Raw genomic sequence first — 22,811 nt, 5'->3', positions numbered from 1 at the left:
GTGAAGGCAGGGGAGGAGTAGCCTCCCCCAGCCTCTGGAAATGCTTTGTTGGGCACAGAGGTGCCCAATTCTGCATAAGCCAGTCTACACCGGTTCAGGGACCCCTTAGCCCCTGCTCTGGCGCGAAACTGGACAAAGGAAAGGGGAGTGACCACTCCCCTGACCTGCACCTCCCCTGGGAGGTGTCCAGAGCTCCTCCAGTGTGCTCCAGACCTCTGCCATCTTGCAAACAGAGGTGCTGCTGGCACACTGGACTGCTCTGAGTGGCCAGTGCCACCAGGTGACGTCAGAGACTCCTGCTGATAGGCTCCTTCAGGTGTTAGTAGCCTTTCCTCTCTCCTAGGTAGCCAAACCCTCTTTTCTGGCTATTTAGGGTCTCTGTCTCTGGGGAAACTTTAGATAACGAATGCATGAGCTCAGCCGAGTTCCTCTGCATCTCTCTCTTCACCTTCTGATAAGGAAACAACCGCTGACCGCGCTGGAAGCCTGCAAACCTGCAACATAGTAGCAAAGACGACTACTGCAACTCTGTAACGCTGATCCTGCCGCCTTCTCGACTGTTTTACTGCTTGTGCATGCTGTGGGGGTAGCCTGCCTCCTCTCTGCACCAGAAGCTCCGAAGAAATCTCCCGTGGGTCGACAGAATCTTCCCCCTGCAACCGCAGGCACCAAAAAGCTGCATTACCGGTCCCTTGGGTCTCCTCTCAGCACGACGAGCGAGGTCCCTCGAATCCAGCGACGCTGTCCAAGTGACCCCCACAGTCCAGTGACTATTTGAAGGTGCCATAACGGGAGGACAGGAGTTTGATAGATGTGCTTGAGAGTAAGCGGATAAGAAGCGATATGAGAGGGAACTACGATCTAATCTCAAATATTCTCTTTGATGTGCAAGCTAAAAGCATGGTCTTTGGAGACCTGCTGTAGGAAAAGAAAGGAAGAAAGCTTTGAAACCTGATGAGGCCTTCAGGATGGCGTGTTCCTTCTTTAAAAAATCTAATACTGTGGCTAGAACTAGAAAAGGGTGAGAGGTGAAATAGCCAGAGGTGGTATATTGTGTGCACCTCAAGTCTAAATTCTTATGCAAGAACAGAATCGTTGGTACTAGTAGTTCAGTTTTCACCTCGTTTGTTAGCTCATTATTGCCCCCATGTTTGTAGGAGCCGTTTCCGGAATGTGCACTAACAGTAGGATTTTTTTGTTTTATTATCAGCACTTGTTCTTAATAGATAAATATGTATTTCAGAAATGGGAAAAACAAATCTTAGTATACCCTGACACAGCTGTCTGTTGTCACATCTGTGTCGGACGTCAAATATTTATTGCAGCATATGAACGCCACTTTTAGGCAGTGGCGTCTTTTCTTTATTAATTTTATTTCTGTGGCATTTGCCTACTGTAAAAATATCTTACATCTGCTTTCCAGGACCAGACCTTTGGCTTTGCAAGTGCTTGCTTTTTTGTCCACTCCTTAGCATATGTACAGCCCTATTTAGTTTCCGTTTCGAAGACCTGAGAAAACGTCAGATTTATCTAATACGCATGTAAAGTAATGTATTTGGGCATGGTCGCTCGATTGCCGCTCCTAGCCCATGCTGCCACGGCAGGCTCTGGGTGTAGCCTCTGTGCCCTTGTGACAGGGCAAGCCACTAGCACCATGAAGGTACGCCCTGGGTACTTAAGACTTTATGAGTTTGTCGACTTTCTCTGCCATTGGTTCCGCTAGGCTTGGCATTGCTTCTTTGCCATTGCAGAACCGGTCTGTCCCAGTAGAGAAAAGCGAATAAACCTGTAGGGAATGGAAAAGCCTTTCTGTGTGCGCAAGTGAAAGGGATTCTGTCCTGGCAAGCGCTGATCACTCAGCTTGGATAATGTTTATCAGAGCAAGACTCGAACACCAGAACTGGTGCCAAATTTTGGTTTCTTAAAGTTGGTACAAATGTGCCGGTTATTGTGTGCTCCTGAAATGGGCCTTTGCGAGAGATAAGTATCGCACCATCACACCATTTTTGTGTGTAAAAGGCCGCTTTATTGGAAACAGGTGCACTCACAATATTCGATCCCTTGGCCTTGTGCCTTACAAAACTAAAACCTCACTATACATAAATTCTCCTATCAAGTACCCCCCCTCCCCTATCCACCCTCCTCCCTCCCTCCCCTTTTGCACTTGCCGCTCCATAGTCCAGTCCTCCTTACTTCGTGGTCCTATCTACTCTGCCAAGTACCTTAATAGTCGTTTGCTAGCGTCTTGAGCGTGCAAGTCTCCAGCCCTTCACCTTCGATATTAACTATGTCTCCCTGCTACTGTCCACCCTTATCCAATCAGCATTTGTCTTGTCTTGTCTTGTTTTCTTCCCGTCCGTTCACGTCTGTCATGTGCCCGTTCTCTGTCTCCGCCTGCACCTGCTCCAAGCGACAATACATAAATATCCCCCTTTGCACACCTGTTCCCAATGGACCCTCCACGAGCAATGAGCCAAATTATAGTAAAATCAAAACCCTTAAACCCATCTTCTACTGGGCGGGAGGGAGGGGAAAAAGTTCGACCACTGTCGAGCCCTGTCACTACAAAATGGTGGCGACCTAAAATGTCGCCCCCCTTTTATACTGTAGCCCTGGGCTGTCCCTTCAAAACTAAGTGTAGCCCAAAAAAGCACCCAAAATTGGCGCGCGTGGGCTATCCCACTCTCGCAAATTTCCCGGGGGGGAGATAGCCGGTTCCGGCTCTCCCCCCCAAAACCCCCTTGCGAGAGATAAGTATCGCACCATCACACCATTTTTGTGTGTAAAAGGCCGCTTTATTGGAAACAGGTGCACTCACAATATTCGATCCCTTGGCCTTGTGCCTTACAAAACTAAAACCTCACTATACATAAATTCTCCTATCAAGTACCCCCCCCTCCCCTATCCACCCTCCCTCCCCTTTTGCACTTGCCGCTCCATAGTCCAGTCCTCCTTACTTCGTGGTCCTATCTACTCTGCAAAGTACCTTAATAGTCGTTTGCTAGCGTCTTGAGCGTGCAAGTCTCTAGCCCTTCACCTTCGATATTAACTATGTCTCCCTGCTACTGTCCACCCTTATCCAATCAGCATTTGTCTTGTCTTGTCTTGTTTTCTTCCTGTCCGTTCACGTCTGTCATGTGCCCGTTCTCTGTCTCCGCCACCAGAAAAGGACGAGGAACGGCCCTCTAGCCGACCTCTCCTTTTCTGCCCCCCATCCCAAACCATTTTCCTGACACAACTTTAGCTTATCCTTCTTTAAAAACCCGCGACAGCACTTCTTTCAATTGGAGCAAGTACAGCTCCATGCCCAAAAATGAGAGGTGTACCCCGTCGCCCCTAAAGAATTCTTTATCTTCAAAACGGATATCTACATGTTCCACGTATGTGAAACCCTGCTCGTCACAAAAATTCTTCATTTCCTTATTAATTTTCTTCCTGGCCTTTTCAATGGCACCCGGTCTACGAGCACCCCGCCAAATGAGGCGAGGCACGAAAGCCGTCCACATCAGATGACACCCGTACCACTGCTGTCTAACTAAAGCCAAATCCGTCTTCATATCTCTCATTATGTCCAGACCCGTCCTTTTTACCATGTCATTCTCTCCCAGGTGTATCAGCAATACGTCCGGACAATATCCCCTCCCTTTGAGCCTCTGCAATGTCCCTACTAATTCCTGCCAACACATGCCCCCCCGCCCCTCCCAGCGAACACAATAACGATTTGCATCCAAACCCAAATTTGGCCCCAATCTTGTTGACTGAGCTTGTCTCGCCGCCCACTTAATGAAGGAATGTCCCACGACCCAAATGTACAACTTCTGCATCAATGGTCCTGGCACCAAACCTGCAGCAAAGAAATAAGCATTAGCCACCTAATACATAGCCATGTTTACCTCACGTATTTCTTATAAGCGTCTGACTTCCACCTACCCAAATCCTGCAACGCTTCCCTCTGCCATCCCCGCCGCCCCGCCTCAGTCGCCATGCCAATCCGAAATGAATGTGTCCCAAACCGCGACGCATCAACACCTGCATCCGTCAAACAAGATCTCATCACCGCCAACAGCTGATAGGCTGACACTGCTTCACCGTTCGCATGACAAAAAACCAAACCTGCCAAAACGCCTCTTCCCCCCCGTAAACGGCGAGCCAAATGCCTAGGGCACATTTCCTGCACAGGGTAAGTCCGCATAAAAACCTGCCTCCCGCTCCCCTTCTGATCCGTCTTGGAACGTCTCAAAAATATGCCGACTCCTTTCTTAGAGATAGATACATCGCCCCACTGAGCCCCTTCCCAAAACTTAGATCCCAATAATTCTGATACGCGAAACGCCCCAAAAAACATCCAGGACATCAATGTCCTGAATAACAACGCTTCCTCCTGACTACGACAAACATTCGCCGCCGATATCAACATCGCCCTCAACATATCCAACAAAATCGGCCGTCGCTGCCCCGTTTCCCTACCCCGCTCCCTCGCCCAACCTTCCAAAAGCCTTTGCCCGAACTCCCCCGCCGACGGAGCATAACCCCACAACAACTTACCCATAAAAGCTACCCCTGCTAATTTTCCTGCAATGGACACTTTGGATAAACGCTTGTCAATCATATTCATCACAAAAGTAATCACATCCTCTGCCCGATCCTGTGTTCGCCGCCATCTACGCGCTCTCGACTGCAGAAATTCCTGCCACGCCTTAACATACTTGCACTGGGTCGAAGGGGCCAACGAATTCACGACCAACCGGAGAATCCTTTCTCTCCTACTCTCCACAAGGCTGCTGGCATCTGCATCCTGTGCACCTGTGCGTCCGCGACCAACCCACGGAACCTCTGCCACTGCGAACGAGATAAGGCATCCGCAATGTCATTATCCACTCCCGCTACGTGTCTCGCCCGAAAATAAATGTCGCGCCGCAAGCACTCCAATACAAAAACCCGAAGCAACTGCCATACCTGTGCCTCCCTCGCTGACTGCCTGTTTACCACCTGTACTACCGCCAAATTGTCCACTCGAAATAGCACTCGCTTGTGCTCTAAACAATGCCCCCATAAATGCACTGCCACCACCAGTGGAAATAATTCCAGAAACGCAATACTCCGACCTCCCGCACGCCAACTTTCCGGCCACGGTTCCGCACAGAAATTCCCCTGCCAATACACGCCGAACCCTGATGCCCCCGCCGCGTCCGAAAAAATTTGCACATCCCACGCAGAGTGGCCATGTCTGGATCGGAATGCCATTAAACGATTCCAAGAATGTGCACCACATCCTCAAATCCTCCTTCACCCCAGCGCTGAGCCGCACGTGATGATGCGGCGCCGTGCCCCCCGACAGCGCCATCCCGAGCCGTCTGCAGAAAGTCCTACCCGCGCGCACCACCCTGCACGCGAAGTTCAAGTGACCCAACAGCACCTGTATATCCTTGACAGTCACCTTCTTCCGCCGTAACACCAGACGCACTGTTTCCAGCATGTGAACCCGCTTCTCATTAGGCAAACGCGCCATCATGACCTGGGTATCCAGTTCTATACCCAAAAATGATAAGGCCATACTGGGCCCCACCGTCTTTTCAGGGGCCAGGGGCACACCCAGGTCCCCCATAATTGCTTGGAATCTCTGCAGCGCCACTTTGCAGGATTCCGAATTTCCAGGCCCTGCAATGAAAAAATCGTCTAAATAATGCGTGACCGACTTGTGACCCGTCTCTGTCACAAAAATCCATTGCAAAAAGGTGCTGAAGCATTCAAATAAAAAACACGAGCTCGAACAACCCATGGGCAGGGCTTTGTCCACATACCAGCTGCCCTGGAATTGAATGCCAAGCAATTCATAGTCATTTGGATGCACCGGCAGCAAACGAAAAGCCGATTTTATGTCTGTTTTTGCCATCAGTGTGCCCCGACCCAATTCCTCCACTAATGCCATTGCCACATCAACCGAGGCATATGACACCTTTGTGGCTTCCTCCGGAATGAAATCGTTAACCGACGCCCCTTCCGGCCACGACTAATGATGTATTACCCGATATTGCCCAGGCTCCTTCTTGGGCACCACACCGATAGGGGACACCATCAAATTATCCAAAGGCCAGTCCGTAAAAGGGCCTTCCATCCTTCCCTCCGCAACCTCTTTGTCCAATTTGAGCCGCACAAGCTCCTCCTTCCCCCAAACCGAACGCAAGTTCTCCGCCCACCGACGTTTCCGCGGCCCCGTGTAGCCCAGTTCGAAACCTTCCGAGAAACCCTGCATGATCAATCGCGCGTTTTCCCTCACCGGGTACCGCCTCGCCCAGAACCGTAAGCGCACCAAATTAACCGGTGTAGAAGCTTTTTCCCAGAGACCCCTGCCCCTTGGGCTGACTTGCATTCCCCCCGACGTTCCCTCCCGACGCCGCGAACTGGTGCCCGCCGCCGGCTCCCCCGAAACAATTGGTGAGAGCGTGTTTTCCCCCGCATTTGGAGCACTCGTGTTTAAATCTGCAGTACTCCCTCGTGCATAAGCCCTTGTTAAAGTCCCAGCCCGCGCCTGATTTTCGTCCCCCGTAGCTTGCGGAACCCGCTGCCCCTTTGTCACCTGAATTGGTAGCGTTCGCCCCACTCTGGGTGGGGCGATCCCGGAAGGGCCTATAAATAATTGGCAGCCCACTAGCCGTAAATAATGTTTTCCCAAACTTGGCTGGGCCCATTGTGTGCTGCCACAAGTCAGAATCAATTTCGCCCCATTGCGCATCCTCATCCGCCGCCATACGCGCCCTGAATTCCTCGTCGTACTGCGCCCACGCATACCCCCCAAAATTCAGATATGCCTTCCTAATTATGTCCATGTATTTGAATAGCGCCACAGACCTATCTGGGTGCCGCTCGCAATATACGAGGCGTAAATCAAGAATGCCGCCTTCCAATTCTCTATCGTCACCGGAACTCTGGGACGCTTTGCCAGCTCATATTCCTCCTCCTTAGACCCTTCTTTGGCCCGTACCTCCCTGTGCAACAATTTTAGCATGTCCACATACTCCCCTTTGCAGATCTTCTCCTTCGTCGCCGGCATAAGATGCGCGCCCAGAGGTTTAGCAGTTCCCATATATGGCAGACGCTTGTGCTTACCTCCAATTTTCCCCACTCCAAATTCCTCGCCGCTTTTCTTTGACCCCTTATCCGTACCTTTCCCTTTTTCTTCCTGAGCCCCCTCCCCTTTAACCTCGTCGGGACCCACACCCACATCGACTACATACACCCCTTTTCAGAGCCTCCTCACTTCAGACCCTTCTAAATCATCCGTCCCTACCGCCACCCCAACCTGTGTCACCGCTTTCCGTTTCTCACCTTTTTCCAGCAACGGGGGCCGCTCCATAACCGTCCGCTTTGCTGCACTCTTCCCTCTTTCTGCGCTCTCCGTCACCTGCAACGACTTATGCACAACGTTAGATCCCCCCCCCCCCATCGACCACCAAGCTTCCTCCTCCCGGATCTCCCCTTCTTCAAAACTGTCCTCGTCAAAGTCCAACCCATCCCCGCCGTCCTCCTCATCCATATCCAAACCCCCTGTTTGCTGTCCAAAACACGCCTCCTTTAATAAATCCACCAGCTGCGCCGCTGGAACACGCGGTCGCCGCAGGGGCGTTACCTGCCCCTTCCCTTGTGATGCGTAGCCAGGCCGCCTTCCTTCACTCACCCTGCCACTGGGGGGCGCAGAACCCAGTCCCGTGGCGCGGTGCTGAACTAAATCCTTGGCTTGCACCGCCTTACCACCACGACGGTATCCTGTCCAGCTAGCCGTAGTGGGCCCCGCCAGCACTTCTTCCTCTTCCCAGGGTTCCAAGCCCGTCAGAAGCTCGCCTGGGTCCCCAATCGCTCTCTTAGTCTCTGTTCCCTGCAAAAACCCCATATCACGGTCATTTATGCTGCTTGCTCCTACCCCTAATTTTGCCTGCTTACCCTCCCTCTCCTCATACCTGCCGAGGTCCTCCCGCCCCGCTTCTACCTGCAACACCATATGTCCGAATGGGGGGGCGCACCTTAAACTCTAAAACCTCTTCGTCCATGGAGGCCCCCCCCCCTTGCTCAGAATCGTCACTCCACTCCAGGATGTGACTTACTTCTACTCCTGTCTCCCCCGTGGCCCCATACCATTCACCCAAGGTGCACTCAGATCCTTCCTCACTGCTGTTGGATACTATCTCCTGTGTTAAAGCGTGCCCCTCCTCTCCTCCCGTCGGCCCCACTCCCCAGGCACCCCTCGTCCCCGAGGGCTTAGTCATCAGCCCTTCCGACACTTTATTTCCCTCATTCCTGGTCTCCCGGTGCTCCTCTGGCCCTCGAATTTCCCCCCTGGCCTCCGATCGGGGCCTTTCCACCCTCCCCCCCTCCCCCTGCGCCACTGACGAACCAGAAGGGGCCCCCCGCTGCCCCCGGCTGCCCCCGGCGCTTCGCCACCGAGGAAACCCCTGCCCCTCCTCCGGCCGCTCCTCCGGCCCTCCCCAGAGGCTGCCGCGCCCCCAAGGGGCGAGGCCGCCCCCTCGGGCCGCCTTAACACGCCCTCTTGAAGCAAGGGCCAGCCTCCCACTCTGCCTCCTATACGCCCTGCTCACCTGCGTGCGCTCGCGAGGCGGCGAGCACGCCACCACCGCGGCCGCCACGCCGCTCGCTGCTTTCCGGACCGGCCGCTCCCTCGGCGCAAAGGGGGCCACCAGGAGATCGAGGCGCCCCGCCTCTTTAAGCAGCGCCAGGGCTTGTCTCACCCGTCGATCCATGACGACGTCCGAACGCCTCTCTATAACGTGAGTAACCTTCCTTCCGGCCTACTCTAAATGCTTGAGACGCAGACAATTTACTGTGCACTATCCGTTAGATTCTATAAGCACCTGACGCCTCCCGCTTCCAACTATGCTACACCAACTCTCCCTGCCACAAAAAACCGCACCGCAGCGAAAAAGTTCGACCACTGTCGAGCCCTGTCACTACAAAATGGTGGCGACCTAAAATGTCGCCCCCCTTTTATACTGTAGCCCTGGGCTGTCCCTTCAAAACTAAGTGTAGCCCAAAAAAGCGCCCAAAATTGGCGCGCGTGGGCTATCCCACTCTCGCAAATTTCCCGGGGGGGAGATAGCCGGTTCCGGCTCTCCCCCCCAAAACCCCCTTTCCTATTATCGTGGGTTGGGAGGGGAGCAGGGGGTGTTGAGTGGTGCTTGAATTGTCAGTATTTCACCTCATGTTTCAATGTTAAGTTGCACGACTTAAATTGACATGATTTCTGCACTTGTTCCGGAGGTGGTTAAGGGGTCTCCGTTCCTTGTATGTGCTGATTTGGAACAAAATGTAAATGCCTGTAAATGAACTTTCAACATTCAGCAGTTAGAAAAGCAAAAATTAAGCACTTTTTTGTAATTCTAAAGCGATGAAAACAAATATTTTAATAAGATCAGGACAAAGCGAGACACTTTACTTTGCGATGCACAAATAATAAATATTCTTTTAAACCCCCTTTCCAGAAATTATCATTTGTGTGCAGTATAGTTTTATCAGTACGTCTGGGGAAACCTAGCCGCCATTTGAATGGAAAATGTGCTGTGTGTAAATGACAGTGTGCTCCCATATGATGCTTTAGTTGCATTAAAAAATTGCCTACCCCACGTTCATTAAAGCTAAAGGGTTGTAAAAGTTAATTGTACTAAAAAGTGGACTGTGATTCTAATTTATTTTGGAAGAACTGCTTTAGTAATTCTGGAAATGTAGAACCCTCTGAGAGCATAAGCATTGGCTGGCTCTAGTGCCGTAACGACATAACATTATTTGAATTGTTAAGTAAACATCACTATATTTATCCACTCTTAAAACTTGATTATGACATTATTACCGGAATACAGATTCTTCCCTATATTTGTGTTACCCTTCTTTCTGAACTAGTCTACACGCTTTCACGCTGCTCCTTATAGTTTTACCGTTGGAGTGATCCCTGCTCAAACCAACCCTCCCAATGACACCACACCCAGAAATTACTTTGGGAAAGTAGCAGCAACAATACCTACACAGTTACACATCGTCAAACACTAATGCTCCGTACTGACTAGCCAGAGGCTCTATGTGGGCATGGTCTTCAGACCTTATCTCCAAGCTACCTGTTTTTCTGAAGTATGGATCTCTAGCCCACATAGCAGATACCCGTGTGCTAGGTGAGAAAGAAATAGGGACGGCACAGACGAAGGGTGGGAAAATGTGCTAAAGTGGCTCAACTGAAGCATTGTACTAATCGTCTTAGCCAAGATAAGGGTGAATGCATTCAATGAAAGCCCTAACGGTTAATCTGTGTTCTAAAGTCTGTAGGTCGATCTGTCCCCACTCATTTACCCATTGTTTGGTTGAGCGAGCAGGTCAAAGAAAATAGTGGTAGATATCTTACCACAACACCTGTTAACCTACATACCTGGCATAATGTGCCTCTCACCTCCGTTGTCTACCTCACCCCCTGCAAGACTATCCTTCTCTCTGATGGTCCAGTACACGTGCTCACCACACCACTCCACTTCAATGTGCGTCGATCTCATTCCTGCAAATTTTGAGACCTTGTTCTCCGTTATTTCCTTCTCATTTCTGTGGTAGACATTAAAACAAATACAGAAAATCATGATGGGACCTTTTCAGCATCTGCATATCTGTAAATAGCGTAGAGTTGTCAACATAAACCCGCATGATGTGAAAGATGCCTTAAAAAATGATTGGGAGTGTTTCACTAAAAAGACCATTAAACGCAGAGGTCAGATACACAAGTCTCAATTGCTCAATCTGAGGGCCAAGTCTACACTAGCACTGGTAAATCCTATCGATCTTGCCATTATTAGCCAAGTGCAGAGCTGGTGGCATTGCAGTGTTTATTCTAAATTTACTGTCCCAAGGTGTCTGACAGCATTTTAGAACAGTTAATTGATATTGGATGAGAAAATAAAATTCCAGTATGGCCATCTGTGAGTTGGTGTGCATACTTGTGCATCAACAGCCATCTTGAACTTGATATTCACCTAAAGAAGAAGCTGTCCAAGACTTAGTCAGTATTTATGCTTGCACGCTGATGAAGTAGTCGCCATTTTTAGCTGTTGGTAAATTAAGAAATAATGTTTGCATAGAGTGCCATACGGATTTATGGAAGCAAGTACCCTGAGACCAGTTTTCAGCTGTCGTCATTCGTTAAAAAATAAATAGGAAGAAAAAGGAATGGAGTGCTGGTAGATCATCCAACGAACAGGTGCTCGAGAATGGGAAGTGAGCAAAATAGGAACGGAGGGGTGATGAGGGCAGAGAGAGCATCAGTAATCTGTCTGAGGGAGAGGCAGGAAACAAAATAGTCCCTCATGCGGCGGAACGCTAGGACTCTGTTGGATGCAGAAGGACACAGAAACAGTCGATGGAATGAAGTGAGAGAGCCAATCGCTTCTGTGTTGGTTTTGTTATTGACAGTGTCTTCAGCCAGTGTCTAGAACATTATACAGTCAATAGTTTAAAGTGGGCTTACCCACTACCCACTCTTATGCATATGCTAAACTAAAGTACTAGATTCAGCAGGTCTGTTGATGTGCTTCCTGTTTCCGAGACCTAAGAATGTTTGAAATTCTCTACACTATACTTTTATTTTTTATTTAAAACTTTGTTTATTGGTATTTCTGTAATTGAGAAACAAACAGTGCATGGGTAGGCCCCACATCGCAGGGTATTCATCCGGGTCTATACATTCATATAGCAGTGTATACTGTTCATTTACATAACCACTTCACCCATCTCGCAAACAGTTTACAGTCCAGTGGTTTGATCCTTGCCTTATCCAAGTCCTGCCCAAGTACAGTTATCAGTCTACATTGAGGTCCGACGGCTTCCGCTTCTTTCCAAACAATACCATATAAACTATAACTCATTCAATAATGGAAAAAAAAAAATAGAACGGCAAGTAGAACAACAGAATGTGTGCTGTCTTAATAAGCAGTTGTCAGTGGGATTAGTAATATAGGTCAATTGAAGATAGGTGTCAGGGAGACTGTTCGGTTCCCACCCTCCCCTCCTCCCACTGGAGTGGTATGATCCAAACCTATTTACATTCAGACAGTCATAGTCTCCTGTCATATCATCCTTTTCCTAGGCCGCATCTCATTCAGCCCCAAGGGGCGCCCCTTCCACTTCAGTCCCACATGTCCCCTCCATCTTCCTCCTTCGATCTTCCCATTCTTCCAGTATCTCACGCCAGAGTGGCGCCAGAGGTCGTGCCCTGATTCCCCAGTCCTCTTCCCTATGCAGCGCCTGTAATTCGGCCTGGGCCCACACTGACACATCTCGCCTCCAGTCTGCCAACTGTGGGGCCCGTTGGGGACTTCCAGGCCATGGCGATCCGCCACCTGAACAAGACCAGGGTGAGATCCAGAAACCTTGTGCCCACCCTTTTAGAGGATGGCCTCTTGTGTAAACCCAGCAGACATAAGTAGGGATCTAAGTTCAATTGTGTATCAAGTGTTTCCCCCAGGTCTGCAAGTACTCCCTTCCAACCTCTCTGTATGATATGACAATCCCAAACCATATGGTAGAAGCCCGGGTCCATCGTATCACATCTAGGGCAACGTCTAGGCTCTCCGCTATATATCACTCTAAGCTTATGTGGAGTGCGGTATGTCTGATGTACAAAATTAAATTGGACATATCAAAACAGTGTACTCCTGGAAACACTCCAAGCGTACGCTAATACTTTCAGCCATTCCATGTCCGTCAAGTCTTTGGCCACTGCCTCCTTCCACATCGTCTGCAGTCTCCGCAGCGAAGGCAGTGTAGCTGCAGTGAGAGCACCATACAATCTATCAAGCGTGTATCCTCTCCTGCCATCAATAGAAGGTGCAATATGAGTTTCTGGCTCCACATTCACAGTAGGCCATAGTCTACGTATGGCCAGTGTCAACATCCTATATGTCAAAAACTGCCCATTCGGAACCTCACTCTCCCCCACGAGCTCCGGGAAAGGGCGCAAGATACCTTCGCTAAAGAGATCCCCCTAAAGTCTGCACTCCTGCCCGGCTCTAGGTTTCCAACTGCCCCCGCGACACGGTGTGTCCCTGCACCCCTAGAGGAACACTAGACAATGGCATCCCAGGTGAATGGGGCACCTGCGTACCTGTGCGCTTCAGTCATCGCTTCCAACAAGAGAGAGCCACCTGCAATAAAACAGTCCTTTTAGGCATAACCTCACGAGCGCCCAACAATCCAGCCATGAGATGATCTGGTCGCATCACTCCACTGGATGTGGTCAGTTCCATCCACTGCCTTCCTGCTAACCATCTAGCCACCCATTGAAGTTGACACAACAAATAGTAAAGCTCAAAGTCTGGTACAGCTAGTCCGCCCCTCCGAGGTGTATCGGCGGAGGATGGAGAGGGACGACCTCTGGCGACCCCTATCCCATACTAGGTCCCTAAGGAGCATGTTCAGGTCTCTAAACCAGGCCACTGGTATGCTCACCAGGATATTGGCAAAGTAATACAGCAGGCGGGGTAACATAATCATCTTAGACAGCGCCACCCAGGCCATCATTGAAAGCTTTAGGGAGCGCCAGAATGCCACACAGGATTGTAGGGCTCGGAGTGCTGCACCAAGATTACCGTCACAGAGGTCACTTAGGTCGTGAAATACCTGTACACCCAAATATTTGAAGGAGCGAGGAGCCCAAGAAATATCTGTTGGACAGGAAGGAGGCGGGACATTTCGCACCCTCGGTCATTGGGAAAACATATGTCTTCCTCCTATTTACCTGGAGACCAGACGAGCCACCAAACCGCTCAAGGAGAGTGAGGACCCACGGGATCCCGGACACACCAGCCTGTAGTTAAATCAACAGGTCATCTGCGTAGAGTGATATAATATGTTCTTCGTGGCCCCATGGTATCCCTTGGCTGTTCCCCTCCTTTCGGAACTGCGCCACCAGAGGCTCAATGGCTAGCGCAAACAATAAAGGCGAAAGAGGGTAGCCCTGTCCGGTGTCTCGAAATATTGGTTAGGATGTTGATATCGCCCCCACCTACCCGCACCCTCGCCACTTGGAGACAATACAAGAGTTCGACCCATCTTATCCAGTTCTCGCCCAACCCCACTCTTCACTATACTCTTCTAGTGCATTGTTCGGTAGATTTAGCAATTGTATTTTCGCTAGCCAAATTTTAAGACTCAGCTACAAATAAATATTATACTTGTCTTCAATGAAAAAATGAAATACAAATGTTTTGGAATTGTTGCAATAGAAACAATGCAAGCTACAATACCTGGATGTGTGAGGGAAAACTTGCAAGACCTCTTTTGTACTGAACAGGCTCTTCTGTAAAGCTGCAATTGTTTTAGTGCATTTAATGTTTATTTCACTGGGTCTCATCATGGATATTGTCAAATTGATGTGCAAATTTAGAATATGAAGAGATAATAGTATAAGATGAAGCTCACTTGCCTCTGCTGTTCCCTTTACAGGAAAGCCTCATGGGATTGGCAACTCCGAGCGCATCCAGCTTTCGGGAATGTACAATGTTCGGAAAGGGAAGATGCAGCTGCCCGTCAACCGGTGGACGAGGCGCCAAGTCATCCTGTGTGGAACGTGCCTAATTGTGTCTTCGGTAAAAGAAAGCCAGTCGGGGAAGATGCACGTTCTGCCACTCATCGGCGGAAAAGTAAGCATCACTAACTACTTTCTGACTAAAAACAAGCAGTTTTGATTCTTGAAGAGTACTGGTGCAGCAAATCTGAAGTGTTGGGTTACTCATCCTGTAACCTAAATAGTATCTGCGCCAGGCAGCTGGATTGTGCACTAAAGTCCCTCTTTCGATTCACTATCACTCAGTTGGTGGCTTAGCGAAACCCAAGGGTCTCCTGCTGTTCCCCACAAGTAGCAACAAGACTGTGTGTCTGCATATATATAGTTACTCCATTTACTTTTATAAACAAGCTACAAAGCAACTCATCAGTGGGTCATGGATCACTGATCTCTAGCACAGGATTTTAGAGCTACCCAACCAAGCATTGCACAGATGTCGATGACGTCATATAGTGCCTCACCGCACAGATGCATTGCACATGTTTCAAGACCGTCCGTAATCCTAGAGGATATGTGTTTGTAGGGTTGGCTGGATTTGCATGAGGAGAATTTTGGATTTGTACAGGACTTTCAATCCAAATAGTTTTCAAAGGGTGGTTTATATTGTTGTTGCCCAAATTTACATAGTCATTTAACCTTGGTGGGATGCATTTCAACATTGGTGTTGCAGAGTACTTTTATTTGTGAGGTACCCTACAGCTTTACCTGTAACCAGCTTAAATGTCTTAGTTTAGAAGTAAAGCGACAAGTTTGTTTTGCAGATCCTATACACATAAGAAATTAAAAGGCACATATACTTTTCTTCGAACAAAGATTAAATAAAGGGGCTTTTCAGCTGTATGTAAGCTGATCGATTTGGGGACTTTTGAGCACATTGATTTTTATTAATTCATTAATTTATTATAATGGTTATTTTTAGGGTTGAGCGCACAAGCGCTCTGGTCTATTGTAATCTCTCTTTGGGCTTTTAACGACGCCCACTCTTGCTATTCGTTGTCTGTTTTGCTTGTTTTAATTGGTGCATTTTGTGAAATGTCCCTCCTTTGTGTGCTGAGTTCCCTCCCACATGCGATTTAACTAAGTGAACATTTTTGTTGGCCATCACACTGTCATGCTTCCTCCTGTTACAGCTGTGATGGCCCTTTCTCCGGTTTCGGTTTGCCTTTCATCTCAGCTGTGATTCTTTCTAGACATTCACAAAGGGAGCCAGTAACTCTCACGCTCATGGCGGCAGTGACGCTTTGAATTGGCTTGCTTCTGTCAACTGATTTACCTTTCATTTTCAATTTATGTGGCAAGAAAAGTCCAGTTAGAAATGTACAATGCTAATAGCTCTAACTCGAGCGAACGCAAGACCCATTGTATTGCAAATGCTTGTTAAACTTGGATTTGTGTCTTTTGATGATCAGATGTAATTTTAAGCATTTCATATAACTCTGTAAACCTGGTTGTGATCGTGTGGTATTTTAATTTCCTAGGATTCCTCTCTTGCTCAATTTTTACTCCTAACTGATTTATAGTGATTTTGGATAACTTTAAACCAGCCAGAAACGTAGCAAAAATGTCCATTAACATGTCGGGGCTTGAACTCCCATGTGTCGTCAGAGGTTTTAACAGCTTTTATCACGAATCGAATCATGCAGTTGTAGAATGTACTTCAAATCTTTTTTTTTTTTTAAAACAAAAAAGATGGAGAAATGAGCTACCAGACGCCATGAGACCCAAACTGACTTTCCATACAACAAAAGTGAGCATAACAGTGAAAAGCTAAATCCAATATCCGCTCGCACAGCAACATTTAAGCTTGCAAAATAGTGTCTTAAGCATGACTATTACAAATCCAGGCATAAGGTCAACCTGTTTTGTTAAAGTGGTTGGAAAGTAGGACACAGGAAAGAGCAGGTTAGAATAGTCTTCTGAAAACACTTGGAATATTTACTAATAAATAAATAAATAACATTCTCAAAGCCAAGCAGGAAGAGAGAAGGATGTGGGTCCCACCCTCAGTATCTTTAGGGTGTGCTCCTTTTAATTCTCTATAGAAATATCTGGGGTGCAAAAGAGACCATGAACACAGTGGTTCTACCATTAAGTTCCACTTTGGAATGGACCACATGCCATTTTGAGAACTTAGTCCTGGATTTCAAAAAGATTCTCTTTATAGATAACCTCTCCAACTTCTTCAGTTGTGAAACCGTAGAATCCTTGGCTCCTTGTGGAACATCACCTTTTTTGTCACCACATTGTCAAGTACAACAGCTAGGAGACACACCTAAATTCCACCAGCAGGGTGGTGTCTTTTAGGTCTACGGTTTGGAAGGGGGGGAGGGAAGAGCTCTTGTTGGTAACCTCTTTATAATCTGTGAACTTATTTGAGGGGAGAGGGAGCAAGAAATAACTGTTAGGTTTGCTTGTCAAAACCTCTAGTCTTTCTAGTGTCATTGCTTCATTGCATCATGGAAGAGAAGGCCTATTTCTGGAAGTTTCCAAAATGGTCTTGCCTCCTGTCCAACTCTGTTACCTTGAAAGTTACTTCACTTGTGTAGGAGGCTGGCCTGGCTTGTAGTGGGTACCAGAGGTACTTACACCTTGTACCAGGTCCAGTTATCCCTTATTAGTGTAGAAGACGTGTTTCTAGCAGCTAAGGCTGATAGAAGGTAGCTATGGCAAAGCAGCTTAGGCTGAACTAGAAGACATGCAAAGCTCCTACTATACCACTGGTGTCATATGCACAATATCATAAGAAAACACAATACACAGATATACTAAAAATAAAGGTACTTTATTTTTATGACCATATGCCAAAAGTATCTCAGTGAGTACCCTCAGTATGAGGATGAGAAATATACACAAGATATATGTACACAAACCAAAATTATGCAGGTAATAGCAAAAGGAAGTAATACAAGCAAAGTAAAATTACAGTACATTGCAATAGGAGCACATAGGTATAGGGGCAACACAAACCATATACTGCAAAAGTGGAATGCGAACCACGAATGGACCCCAAACCTATGTGAGCTTGTAGAGGGTCGCTGGGACTGTAAGAAAACAGTGAGGGTTAGAAAAATAGCCCACCCCAAGACCCTGAAAGGTAGGTGTAAAGTGCACCTACTACCCCCAGAGAGCACAGAAGTCGTGATAGGGGTATTCTGCAAGGAGAACAAACACCAGCAATGCAACAACAGTGGATTTCTGATGGATACAATACCTGTGGATTCCTCACCTAATGAATACTCCCATTGCGCCAGCATTCAACGGAAATTTTCTTCCTAGCTTCTGCACGTTGACGAGGACGTCACAACTGCCCACGTGACTCCGTCTGACATCATACAGGCAATAAGAGGTCCTCGCCGACGTCCGTTCCCTTTTTTCCGTGCCATTCGAAACGGTTATCTTCGAGGGAGCTACGGTTGCTGCTCGACAGTTAGTGTGTTTTTGGCTATTTTACTTTTGGACATGACAATGTCGCAAAGAAAGTCAGGATTCAAGCCCTGTTGTGAGTGTGGTGGCAAAATGTCGGTAACGGACCCACATTCTGACTGCTTGTGGTGTCTTAGTTCCGACCACGATGTTGATGAATGTGATTCTTGTCAGCATATGAATCCTAAGGCCCTGAAAGAGCGTGAGGCCAAGCTTTTTCTTGCAAAATCGAAAAAGAAGGAGAAGAGACATCACGAAAGTCGTCGTCACCGAAGTCTCATCGGCGTCATCGGGACTCCCGGCGTCGTCGAGAATCACGGCGCCGGTCGATTAGGGAAAGGTCTCGATCGAGGTCTCCATCAACTCGACGTCGGAAGACTTGGGAAGTCAGTCCCACTATCACTCCCTAGCCGACGACGCCGTTACCCTCTCCGGCTTCACCGACTTCACCCATGTCATCGGGCCAGCCTCCTTTAGTGTTCGAGGTTCCGCAGCCTCAGATGTTTTCTCCATCTTTGCAGACGTCGAGACCGGCTTCGGTGTCGCCTTCGAACCAGGCACCCCAGTACCCGGCTTTCCTGGCCCCTGGAGCTGATAGCACCGCATTTCTCAATGCAATGTTTTCCATCTTCCAACAGATGGCTCCAGGTGGTGGACCGGCTGGTCCTTCGGGCCCTTTGGCCTTCAACATGGGTGCTCCGGCTCCACTTCGACCGGCACCCTTTATGCGCTTTCTCCCCCTGGGGAACGTGGGCTTGGTGCCGGTATAGGCTCCGGTGGCTTCGGCTCCTATGACTTCGATGTCTCAGCCAGTGACGCCGACTACACCTCCTCCGACTCCGGGACAGTCTTCACACCGTCCGGCTCCGCGTTTGGTGCCGAAGAGAACTATGGTGCCTGTAGACCTGGCGTCGGACGGATCCGAGGATCGGCGTCATTCTTCGATGTCCGCTGACGCCATGTCGATGCCGAGGATAGAGGAGAGGCTGCACTCAAGGAGGCTTGCACTCCGCCTCCTTGAAGAGCAGGAATACGAGAGGCAAGCCTTGGATGAAGGTGAGATCGAGGACTCTTGTGAGGGTCTCCATGGACTTGACACTGCAAGTGGTCTGGATACCTCCCCTGAATGGGACTGGTCATCACCTGGGGAGTACACAGAGGAGGCGGCCACTTTTCATTCTGTCATCAGAAAGGTAGCTGACTTTCTGGACCTCCCTTTGCCAGTGACTGAGGCCAAGCAGAACATCTTGACGGAGGTGTTGCACCCTGCCTCTACATCTGCAGAGCCGCTTTTGCCCTTCAATGAAGTGCTACTGGACCCCATTATGGAAGTCTGGAAGAAGCCAGTGTCTTCTTCAGCCGTCAATAGATCTGTGGCTAGGAGGTATCGGGTTGCACCGGCTGACCCAGGTTTTCTTTCCAGGCACCCAACACCTGAAAGCCTGGTGGTCCAGGCTTCGTGCTTAGCAAGATCTGCTCCTGGGTCCTTTCCAGCTGTACCTTCGGATAGAGACTCCAAGAAGATGGACATGTCATCCAAAAAGGTGTTCTCGTCATGTAGCATGGCGTTGAAGTCCACCAATGCTACATGCATTTTAGGAAGATACATTTATGCCCTGATGGACGAAATTAAATCCACGCACACAGAGGTTCCTCAGGAATTATTGAGCCTGGTCTCTGACGCTCAGGCAGCTGCAACCCAGGTTATTCAATCTGGGTTGGATACATCTGACTCGGTTGCTAGAGCAATGGGCACTGCTGTGGTTACGAGGAGGCAGACCTGGCTTCGTAACTCTGGATTTTCCTCTGATGTGCAATCGACCCTATTGGACCTTCCTTTTGATGGTGACAAGCTGTTTGGTGCCAAGGCAGATTCGGCCTTAGAAAGGTTCAAAGAGAGTAGGGCCACAGCCAAGTTGCTGGGCTTGCAAGCCACTTCTTCTACTTCCTCCAGATTTTTTAGGAGGTTTCGAGGATTTGGTCGTGGTTCCTCCTCCTCCTCCTTTCGAGGGAAATTCCAGCAACCCACCTCTGCTCTCTCCTTTAGATCTTTCAGAGGGAGGGGTAGGGTCCGTACCAGAGGAGCCTCTCAGCAGCACTCTGCCTCTTCCTCATCCTCTGGAGGGGTGCAGCAGGGGAAGCAGCCTTAGGCTTCCACCAATTCTCTCTCACTCCACTCCTGTAGGGGGGAAGTTACTGAATTTTCTCCACAAGTGGGAGGTCATAACATCAGACTCCTGGATTACCAGCATTGTGAGAAAAGGCTACACCCTTCCCTTTTGGGAGTTTCCGCCCCCCCCCATCCCGCCCCGCCCATCTTATTGTTCAGAAGAACACCTCCTGTTGTTAGAACAGGAGGTTCAAGTCCTCCTTTCAAAGGGCGCGGTGGAGTTGGTCCCAGAGCAGGAAAGGGGTCAAGGATGTTACTCGAGATACTTCCTAATTCCCAAGAAGGATGGTCGGTTGAGACCAATCCTGGACCTAAGGATCTTTAATTGGTTCCTCAAACAGGAAAAGTTCAAGATGCTGACCCTAGCTCAGGTGCTTTTGGCGCTGAACAGTGGAGATTGGATGGTGTCTGTCGACTTGCAGGATGCTTACTTTCATATTCCGATACTCAAGTCGCACAGGAAGTATCTCCGGTTTGTGGTGGGGTTGCAGCACTATCAGTTTGCGGTCCTCCTGTTTGGTCTTACTTCAGCACCTCGAGTCTTCACGAAGCTGATGTCGGTTGTTGCAGCGGACCTCAGAAGGAAGGGGATAGCATTATTTCCTTATCTGGACGACTGGTTGATCAAAGCCAAGTCTCCGGAGCTCGTGTTGCATCACCTGCAGTCGACAACCCAGTTGTTGTTCGACCTGGGTTTTACGGTGAACGTGCCCAAATCTCACCTAGAGCCCTCTCAGCGCCTCCTGTTCGTAGGGGCAGTACTGGATACAACATTGAATCGAGCCTTTCCTCCGCCTCAGCGGATTCAGGAAATTCAGGCGTTGGTTCCAATGTTTCGAATTGGAGCGGTTATTCCGGTCCTCAAGGCCCTACGTCTGCTCGGTCTGTTTGCTTCTTGCATACTTGCATACTTGCATACTCAAGGCCCTACGCATGCTCGCTGGCACATGAGGGCTCTTCAGTGGTGCCTCCGAAGGCAGTGGTCTCAACACAAAGGAGATCTCGAAGGCTTGGTGAGGATCTCCAGAGATGCTGCCACGGATTTGAAGTGGTGGATTGCGGACGGCAATCTTTCCCGAGGAAGGCCGTTCTCGCAAGCTCCACCAGTGGCCACAGTAATAACGGATGCTTCCACTCTAGGGTGGGGAGCTCATCTGGGGGACCTGGAAATCAAAGGTCTTTGGTCTCCGGTAGAACAGATGTTTCATATCAATCCGTTGGAGTTACGGGATGTACGTCTGGCTCTCAAGGCATTCCTCCCATCCCTTCGCGGTCAGTCGGTTCAGGACCTGACGGACAATACTACAGCGATGTGGTATATAAACAAACAGGGAGGGGTAGGGTCGTACCTTCTCTGCAGAGAAGCTCTTTGGCTATGGTCCTGGGCAAAGGACCATCAGATTTGCTTGGTAGCAAATCATCTAGCCGGAGTCTTGAACGTACGTGCGGACAGTCTCAGTCGCCATTTCTCGGCCGATCACGAGTGGCGCCTCCTTCCAGATCAAGTCCGTCTAATCTTCTAGATGTGGGGGGTTTCCTCGGATAGATCTGTTTGCCACCCGGGAGAACTCGCACTGCCCGTTATTCTGCAGCCTCCAGTATCCGGTACAAGGAGCGTTGGGGGATGCGTTTCATATGACCTGGTGCGACCAGTTGCTTTACGCATTTCCCCCCATACCCTTGATTCCTCGAGTATTGAGGAAAATACGCCAAGACCGGGCCCAAGTTATCTTAATAGCTCCGGATTGGCCAAGGAGGGTATGGTACTCGGACCTTCTCCAACTCTCACTGTGCCCTCCACTCCGTCTCCCTCTCAGGGCAGACCTCCTCTCCCAGTCGCAGGGGCAGGTTTTACACCCCCACCTCCAGAGCCTGCACCCTCATGCCTGGAGATTGAATGGGGCAACCTGAGTTCTTTCTCTCTCCCGCCTGATGTAGCGGATGTTATCTTAGCGGCCAGGCGACACTCCACTAAATCTATCTACGCTAATAGGTGGTCTAAATTTGTGGTTTGGTGTGGAGAGAGGCAGATTGATCCCTTACGTGCTCACTTGTCGGATATTTTATCTTTTGCATTGTCTCTGGCACAGAGGGGTTGTGCAGTGGCTACGGTTAAGGGATACTTGTCTGCTCTTTCAACCTTTCTTTGTCTTCCAGACCAGCCTTCTTTGTTTAAATCCCCCATAGTACTTAGGTTCTTTAAGGGTCTTAAGAATAAATTCCCTCCTACTCCTTTCGTTATGCCTCAGTGGGATTTGAACTTGGTTCTAACTTTCCTTATGGGGTCCCCTTTTGAGCCTATGCACTCTTGCCCCATCAGATTATTGGTCCTAAAGACGGTCTTTCTGGTTGCAATTACTTCTGCAAGGAGAGTGAGTGAGTTGCAAGCTCTATCTGTAAAACCCCCTTATACATCTTTTTATGGGGATAAGGTGGTGTTGAGGACCAAGGCTGCTTTCCTTCCGAAGGTTGTTTCACCCTTTCATATGTCCCAGACGATTACTCTTTCCACGTTTTATCCTCTGCCTCATCCTTCAAAGGAAGAAGAGAGACTTCACCGCTTAGATCCAAGGAGGGCGCTAAGCTTTTATATAGACAGAACGAAGAATTTCAGGC

General features: G+C 49.1%; 1 protein-coding gene across 4 annotated transcripts in view; it reads left to right on the top strand.

Annotated features, from left to right (window-relative positions):
• PHLPP1 (PH domain and leucine rich repeat protein phosphatase 1) overlaps positions 1-22,811 on the top strand; it is a 604,801-nt gene that overhangs the window by 214,819 nt on the left and 367,171 nt on the right. For all 4 annotated transcript variants that reach the window (XM_069219488.1, XM_069219487.1, XM_069219486.1 and 1 more), the window contains exon 2: positions 14,482-14,678. In XM_069219488.1, the coding sequence (XP_069075589.1) occupies positions 14,529-14,678 (150 nt within the window). In that variant the 5' untranslated portion in view covers positions 14,482-14,528. The remainder of the gene's footprint in view (positions 1-14,481; positions 14,679-22,811) is intronic.

Source organism: Pleurodeles waltl, chromosome 2_2, assembly GCF_031143425.1.
Source record: "Pleurodeles waltl isolate 20211129_DDA chromosome 2_2, aPleWal1.hap1.20221129, whole genome shotgun sequence".
Lineage (NCBI taxonomy): Eukaryota > Metazoa > Chordata > Amphibia > Caudata > Salamandridae > Pleurodeles > Pleurodeles waltl.
This window is presented reverse-complemented; position numbering and strand designations above follow the sequence as displayed.